General features: G+C 34.2%; 2 protein-coding genes across 2 annotated transcripts; both read left to right on the top strand.

Moving 5' to 3' along the window:
- The first annotated feature begins 650 nt into the window (after positions 1-650).
- Positions 651-1,181, top strand: LOC106330834. The gene has a single exon (XM_013769241.1). The coding sequence runs from the start codon at positions 651-653 to the stop codon at positions 1,179-1,181; it is 531 nt and encodes a 176-aa protein (XP_013624695.1).
- A 3,608-nt stretch (positions 1,182-4,789) lies between these two features.
- On the top strand, positions 4,790-7,408 carry LOC106330833. Its single transcript, XM_013769240.1, has 5 exons — positions 4,790-4,921; positions 6,124-6,388; positions 6,474-6,527; positions 6,640-6,764; positions 6,863-7,408. The coding sequence occupies exons 1-5, from the start codon at positions 4,790-4,792 to the stop codon at positions 7,406-7,408; spliced, it is 1,122 nt and encodes a 373-aa protein (XP_013624694.1).
- The last annotated feature ends 1,728 nt before the right edge of the window (positions 7,409-9,136 follow it).

Below are 9,136 nucleotides of genomic sequence, written 5' to 3'. Positions count from 1 at the left end.
TTATTAATCCAGTAACTCTGTCTTGGAATCTGGATTTACTCAACGCATATGTTCATCAGGACGATGTGAGTACCATATTGAGTCTAGCAATTAGTCGAAACCCTAAGGCGGATACTTATGGCTGGCATTTTACGGATCACGGTAGATATACAGTTAAATCTGGATATCGTACTGAGAAATTATATCATGATATGGGACAAACTAATTTGGACATGGGGCCAAATACTAAACCTTTACTGGCACATTCTTGGAAATTACAGTGTTCACCAAAATTGAAACATTTTGTCTGGCAAATAATTTCTGGTTGCTTACCGGTATATAAGAATCTCCACTCACGTGGAATTAAATGTGATACGCAATGTCAGATGTGTGGGGCTGAGGAAGAATCCATTAATCATGTGTTATTTGAATGTCCTTTCGCACTTCAAATTTGGGCACTATCTAATGTACCGTCTTCTCCAGGAATTTTCCCGACCTCATCTATTTTTACAAACATGGACTATCTGTTTTGGCGATTACCAAAAGAACCAGATTTGGGATATTTTCCCTGGATTCTATGGTTTATTTGGAAAAATAGGAATGGAAAAATTTTCAAAAATCAAACATGGGATCCTTTCGATCTACTCCGGACCGCACAAATTGAAAGTGTTATGTGGGCAGAATCACAAACCAAAGATCCTCCAAATACAGGATCATTACAAAATGTGGATCATCTTATCATAGGTGATAAAAGTAGATGTTATATCGATGGAGCTTGGAGGGCACAAGATTTGTGCACAGGACAAGGATGGTTTTATGAAGCAGGTGGATCTACTGATACTATGATGGGTGCCATGTCTATTCGCAAAAGTCTATCACCTTTACATGCAGAATGTGAAGCTTTGATATGGGCGATGGAGTGCATGAAGATCCTACGAATCTCAGAAGTGGTGTTTGCAACTGAATGCTCTCAACTGGTGAAGATGGTGTCTACACCAACAGAATGGCCATCGTTCACTACACACATGGAGGAGTTTCTACGATGTAAGGAATTTTTTCATCCTTTCACTATTCAGCATATTCCGAGGGCACAAAATACATTGGCGGACAAGCTGGTACGAGGTGCTAGAAATCAGCCTGCTGCTATGGTTTATGTTGATTCGATTCCTCCAAGGTGGCTCTTGGATCATGAATCTACTTAGTTTCGTTATAGCCTTTTGTTGTAAAAAAAATAAAAATAAAAAATAATAATAATAATTTTGTGTTCTCTAAAATAAATACTGTTAGTGGTTTTTTCAACTCAAACCAACAAAATAAAATTTACAATATGCGAGGGCTAATAAACAAGAAGCCGAGAACTTCTAAAGACAATATGTGAGGGCTAATAAACAAGGCAATGAAGAACATGATTATGATTAGTTCACTCAAGTACAAGCCAAATCATAAGTTGGAAGGGTTATTAAGAAGATGGTTTGAAGTAACAATTTATGAGTAGTTTTTACATCTATAGAACAGTTTTTCAGTTCTTAAAAATATCCGATTTTTACATAAGATTCTTTTGATAGTTAAAAAAATGATCTTAGGATAAAATAGATTATATTTATTATTTTTAGTATAAAATAAAGTTTCAATGTTTTATAAAATTAAAATATATTTAAATATAAATAGTTTTAATGTAAACTCACCCGTCCGTAGGGCGGACCAACCCCTAGTATTATTAATTCAGGATCATTGCTATCTTTTACCCCTACCCATACCTTTACCCCTACCCATACCTGAAATATTACTTTTTATGCCATTGGACCTTCCTTTTTTTAAAGAGACAATTTGCTGAAAATACACAAAAGAAGACAAAATTAAGAAAATACCTCACGCGCCCAAAAACTCAAATCGTTGTAGCCAAATTTGTGTTGTTCTACCGATAATGTCCCTAAACTTAAGCCACGTTGTCAAAAATCTTAATCACTTGCAGATTTTCTTAGATATATCTTTCAGAAATATATGTCACTGTTCTTTTGTAGGTCATCAATAGCTTCATTCCCCACCACGCAATTTGGTTGATTCTCGCACCCTCCCAGTAGGTTTCTACACCACATATTTGTTATATATGATGAGATTGCAAGTTGGCTTGGGGACTATACAAAATTGTTATTTGTTAGTCCTTGCTATACACATTTCAGAACAATTACAGATCTAAACATTAATATGATTGAAATGTAATGCGTTTTCTAATCATATATAAATATTACTAATCCTTAATGAAGCATATTAGATTATTTGTAAACTTAGACACTAATATTCTATATATTATCTAACTTTACCCTATAAAATTATGTGTATCAGTTAACATTATAAATACCAACCATCATAATTAATCATGTTATTATCTGCTAAGTTATATTGTACGCATTATTTATTTGTTATCTTCCTTACATGTGAGTCACTTATAAAATTATTGTCGCTAACACATTTCTTAGTGACTACTACATCACTTAGTAGACACTACAAAGTGTTAACCTGAAAATATATCATTTAACATATGGTATATCAGTTGCCTTTGGTCGTACATACGAATATATCAAATAAAAGATAATACATACCATAATACTTACTTATATTGTTATCGTTTACTAGTAAATTTAGACACTAACATTGATTATATCATCAAACATTAGACTCTAACATTTTATATCTCATCTAACACTATAAGTACCAGCCAAATATATTGGTTTACGGTTCCAGTTAATTGGACAGAAAAAGGACATGATTATAATTTGTCACTTAACTGATAATATGAAGAATAAAGTTGTCCTATTAGTTTCGAAAGCATATAAAATTGGAGGTCAAACATAAGGAAAATAGATGAGGAAATATATACGGGGAATTATTCTTCTTCAGTTATGTATGACTGATGGGACTAATATACAATCCGACAAATGGTTTATTCCTGGTTAACATTTTGTAGCGTCACTAAGTGTTATAGTAATCAGTAAGATATGTGTTAGAGACAACGTCTTTGTGAGTGATTACATGTAAAAGGATAACAAATAATTAATGTGTATAATATAAAACTTAGCAGATAATATCACATGAATATATAATGTATTAGCGAGACATCATTTTCTTCTGGTGTAGCATTCAACAAATCATTCTCTCCGCCAGTGAGTATGATGCCAACATCACTCTTTAACGATAACTCAGATCTAGGAAATGCTTGCATAGTCGTGATTTGGTCCACCCACATATTCTCTTTGTTCTTCCTCTTGCACAAGTCCACAAAGTTAACACATACTTCTACGGAACTTATTTATACATCAGCTTCACGATAGGACATGTAACAATATACATATATCATCATGGTTAAACTCTAAGTAGAACTCATAGCTGTTCCAGTACAACTTGCCAGATAATAAAACAAGTTATCATTATAGAACATGTTACAATACCAATTGCCATCTAGTAACAATTTTAACTGTTACAATAAAACTTGCCATATAATGGAAACTGTTATAGCCGAGAGTATTTTCTTATCATGTATCATATACGTAATCTACTATTAGCAGTTAACACCAATTTCAAAAAGCTATCGACATTGAATACAATACAGGGTACGAGTCATGTTGTTTTCTTGAAAACGCTACTTTCTTTTATTAGACGGACCATGTTGTCGACAGTATCATCTTCAGCCTCATCATCCCAAACAAGGTCTTGTGGGGAATGTGTGGTGTCCTCAAACATGGATATCGGCTCAACCTGTAAAATAGAGACAATCGAATTCATGAGCACCATCAGTAACACAAAACGTAGCAGTTAAGTGTAAGAGTACATGACACCGTTAAAACTTAATTAGTTGTAAAAATATGGGACACTGATAAACTTAGCAGCTATGTGACGATGATTCATACAGGCGGTTGCTAAGTATGTATTAGCTGCATAGAGTATCCGCTATTATATGATATTGCAGGTTACTTAACAAAGATACAACTACTAGTAATAGTGTATTTGTTCATGTGTTATTAACGTCGAATTAGGAATTGTTTTATGATATTTGCTTCCACCTACATACTAATTACCAAAACCATCAATCTCATGTACTAACCTTGGCTTCCTCGTCTAGAGCTTTAACGTGTGCTGGATTTACACAGTATCTAACCGGCGATTGAGGTGTAGTTGATTCAGTAGCATCTTTCTCTTCTCCCTCTTCTGCTTGAGGCTCATTACATCCTGATTCTGAATCGGAATTCGACTCAATAACTACCACAGTTTCATTCTGTGGAACAATCTCTTTGATCTGAGGTACCGCCGCCATAAATACAAGCTGGATCGCGTCAACGAACCCAGGCAAAGCCACACTGGCCTGTGAGAGTAGAATCTCGTCTTTCTTTTTGATCCCAGTAACAAGCATTTCAAACGAAACTCGACCCCATGGATAGGCAAGAAATTCATCCATTTCCCTAATCATTTCAACGTGCTCTGGGATTATACGGGGGAAATGAGAAGTCGGAAGAAGAACACACGACGTAAAGGCAAGGCATGTATACTTCAGTCGCATCTCACGGTCCTTGACCGCCCTTTCTTCAGCATCTCAATTGCTAGATCTACGAGGCAAAACTTGAGGGATCCGAAGAGTTCTCCCCAGTATAACTTCTCGTTGATGGGATTCTTCTTTCTCTTTTTGGTGTTTTTGATTGGAATTTTCTTGCAATTGAGGCCAGTAACGTGAGCAAACTATTGCAGGGACATCCTGATAGGTCTTCCAGCGAACAGAAACCAAATCTCGTATTTTTTCTTCACTCTAAGCATGTGGACAATGACGAACTGCCCAAAACTACCAGAGAACGATGGATTCTCGGCTTGTGATATGATCTTCCCAAACGTGGTGCTCCGCAAGAAATCTACTTCGTCGGGGTCAAGAGCCTCAATCATAGACTCGATTCTTTTGGTTTTGTGGTATGTGTTAACCCTTTCACCGTTGAGATCTTCGCCGGCGGCAAACATGCGCTCCGGTAAACACAGCATAAATAAGTAAAAAAGGGTAATTACACTAAGCTCGTTTGCCCCTATCGTCTTTCGATGTGTAATTAGAGTACAACCGGTAGCGTGTAGAATATAGTCTAAGGGTATAGGCTCTGCAGCAAATCTACAAGTACATTATAGATGTCCTTTAGGTGTGTAGGAGTGTTTCCGTATTAAAATAAAATACACGGTGCAGCGGGTATCTTTCTAATTACCATTGATTTCGTGTATAGAGAGCCTAAATTCTCTTTTTTAAAAGCCAACTTTAACATAATTGTGTCTTATTATACAATTCTAATATATCACGATCATCTTCTGAAAAAACAGTTACCTGAAGTCCGTTTTAAAAACAGTTACTTTTTCGTAATTGCGTTTTTCATGTTTATAAAAAGAACGTGGTTGATTTCTTATCCACTATATAAATATCCACGATTTTCTTCTACCAAATAAGTAGAAATAACAATAAAATAAAAAAAACCCATGATTGCTCAAGTTCTTTACGTCACCATGTGATTCAGTTTATTTTCCACATGCATTGTACGAACATATTATAACTCAGATTATAAATTCAAACTCTACAATTTCTGAAATAATAATAAAATAAAAAACCCCATGATTCCTCAAAAGATATTATTCTTGAACAGAAATATTTATCTGAGTATTTTATTCATTTAATCACGTAAAATCACCACTACTATATTTCCGAAAAAATCTCAACGCCTTCCATCTTTACAGAAACTGCACTTATATATATTGCAGTCTACGTATAACTCCACCACACCTTCAATCTTTACATAAACTGCACTGCAATCATGGAACTCAGCTTTGTCAACCAAGTTCGACCGTACATAACTGCCTGCGTCTACAAGTTAAGGTCCTTCATACTTGGAAGCAGTTCACACCTCTTTCAGGAGAAATCTTGGAAATCGTTTTCTCTGATGCATATGTACGTCACTAAACTTTCTTATGATTCTTTCTGTTATTTCTTCTCACTATTCGTAACTACATCTAAATGGCAAAACCTTTCAAAATCATTTTCTCTTATTTATTGTTGGGCAAACAAATGGTTCCTAAATACATCTATATTTAAAATTACTATCTAAGCCGTTTATTCTTATTATATTGAAGGGTAACAAGATTCATGCATCATGTAAGAAGGCATACTTTGATCGTTTGGAGAATAAAGTACATGTTGGCGCTTGGAGAAACATTGACCATTTCTTGGTGACTAATAATGGCGGTAGTTATAAGACTACAAATCACCAATACAAGATTGTCTTCATTCCCACCACTGACATCGCTCCTTCAACACTGCAAGAGGAAAACATGTTCCTTAGTTTGGTTGACTTTGAAAGCATTCAAAGTGGAAAACTTGATACAGCCAACTTAATTGGTTAGTTTAATAGTCATACAAATTTCCACTTCTATATTGTTCAAAAGTTTTTTATGAATCTTACATATGATGTCTACAATATCAGATGTTATTGGACAAGTGTTTGAGTTGGGAGATCTGGAAACTGTGCAGTGTCACGGTAAACAAAGAAAGAAAATCGAGTTCAGCTTGAGAGACATCAGGTAATATATTAATTTAAAGTATTTCTTATATCATATATTTTTTAAGCTATTAATATATGTTTTCAACAGTGATCAAACGATACCTTGCTGCCTTTGGGGAAAGTTTGCTGAAGCAATACACAGTTTCAGCCAACAAGCTGAAGAAGAAATTGTTGTATGCCTACTACGTTTTGCTAAAATCGGGACCTATCGAAGTAATCTCATATCATTTTCTTTAGAAATAAAATAATACAGTGTTTATTATTTTTCTTGAATGAGAGCTTTATTGATTTTTTATTACTATTGATAATAGTTTCAGTCTGCTGATGATCGATTCTCATTTAATGACCAAGCTCTCACTCCCGATTTTTTAAACACCATCAAGGCTTCTGGTCTTCCAAATCATAGCATTCGTTTCAAAATCGGTTGTCCTGTGATGCTGCTTAGAAACATCGATCATACAAACAGACTGATGAATGGCACTAGACTCCAGATTACAGAGATGGATGATTTAATGGTAAAGGCGAAAGTGATCACAGGAGAAAAGGTGGGAAAAACTGTGATCATTCCTAGAATTTCTATAACACCATCAGATAAGAAATTGCCTTTCAAGATGAGGAGGAGGCAGCTCCCTATTGCAGTTGCATTTTCTATTACAATAAATAAGAGTCAGGGTCAATCACTATCTCATGTTGGTTTGTATCTTCAAAGAGATGTCTTCTCTCATGGACAACTATATGTGGCTGTGTCCAGGGTTACATCAAAAAAAGGATTGAAGATTTTAATTGTTGACGATGAAGGAAAGCCTAAGAGGGAGACAAAGAATGTTGTTTTCAAAGAGATTTTTCAGAATCTCTAATTGTAATGTTTATTTTGCTGTGTGTTTTGACTTCTAAAACTTATTGCTTTTACTTTCAGACACTGAACTTATTTTGGAAACGTTTGAACCCAAATGTCTATATAAGTAATTTAATCAAGCAAGTAACAACACAGCAGATGTACATTAAAGCAAAACACTCATACGTAAGAACTCTTACTAATGTTTGTCTAAAGCATTCAAGCAAGAAATAACACAAGTAGACATACATCAGACATTCATTTGTATTCGGTTCGTACTACCAATCCAAATTTTTGTTCCACAATTCTAAACATGTTCTTCCTTTTCTAAGTTGTTTAAAGAGACTTACATGAAATGCCAATGCTTAAGGTTGTTTTGAGAACTCTTTGATTGATTTCTTTTGCTCCATTTGCTCATTCTTTTTTTAGTTATTACGTTCTGAAGAACAAATACAAGAGTTCCATTAGATCTAACATTACAACATATAATATTTAGTTATTTTATTGACTGTAAAACTACTGTAACACTTACAACTAAGCCATAAAATTAAAGAAGCTTAAGGCAATATCACAAAACATCAATACTATTACTAGAAGAGATATGATCACCTTCATGTTTCACCAATCATCATTACTTCCAACTACTGAAACAAAGATGGGACCAAGATTACTCAAACTAACTTTTCACTTTCAACCAAAATATTTATGAAAAGGTTAAGACAGTTTAGATTCCACCTCATGTAGTTTTTTAATTACCATAATTTATCCTCATTAAGTAGAAGAACAAAGATTTAAAAGTTCACTTACAGATCGGAATAGAAGCTTTTCAGATTTAGTTTGAGATGAATCGTCGGTGATGAGACACTAATTGAGTTTCTTTGTCACAGAGCTGGACAGAGAATAGCCAATGATGCTTTCTCGATTAAGTAGATCGAACTTGGCTCCCTTCAAATATACTTCAGACACATATAATAGCTCTACGAAGACCAGCTTCGCTAAGATCGATCATTGGAATAAACAGAGTCCTCTTAAGTCTTATCTGACATTCAAAAGATTAAAAAATTACAAAAAAAATTAGATCTAACAGATGCTGTAACTACACACGTGTCTTTTGTATGAAGAATCACAACATCTTCTAACTACTGCAAACAAAAATTTTAATTTACGCAAACTATCAGATTCAGCTCTAAATTAGTTTACATCTCCCAGAATCTATACTTTAACACGAAAACGAAGGATATTACAGGTACCTGAACGGGTTGGAGAAGAATTTTAAAGATCCATGAGTTTGAGACCCGATCCTTTCGGTGGTATTAGAGAGAGAGAAGCAGTGTTCTTTTCAAGCTGAAATCTTTCTAGAATGAAACACGAAAGGTGAAACGAGTTTGGTCGGAGAATGATTAAAGTTGGGCCTTGGGCCTTCATTTGAAAAATCATAAGTAAAATCAAATCAAGTTTTCGATTCACTACAACTTTTTCTGTGAAAAAAAATAAAAACAAAATACCCCAAATGTTTTAAAAAAAAAAATTATATCGACAGATTATTATAGAAAACATAGTTGGTTTTGAATTTTTCTTTGCTATCTCCTTTTTTTCTGGAGTCTAAATATAAACTAACAATTTTCTACTTTTTCTCATTCAAGTTTTAAGGTACATTGATTTAAATATTTACCTATTTTCTTCGTCTCCTATAAATTAATCTACTCTTTTCTCAGTTATTTCTAAAACCAGATAATACTTTAACAATTAA

The sequence above is a fragment of the Brassica oleracea genome, chromosome C3 (assembly GCF_000695525.1).
Source record: "Brassica oleracea var. oleracea cultivar TO1000 chromosome C3, BOL, whole genome shotgun sequence".
Taxonomy (NCBI): Eukaryota; Viridiplantae; Streptophyta; class Magnoliopsida; order Brassicales; family Brassicaceae; genus Brassica; species Brassica oleracea.
The sequence above is the reverse complement of the archived record's forward strand: the minus strand, read 5'-3'. Positions and strand labels throughout refer to the sequence as shown.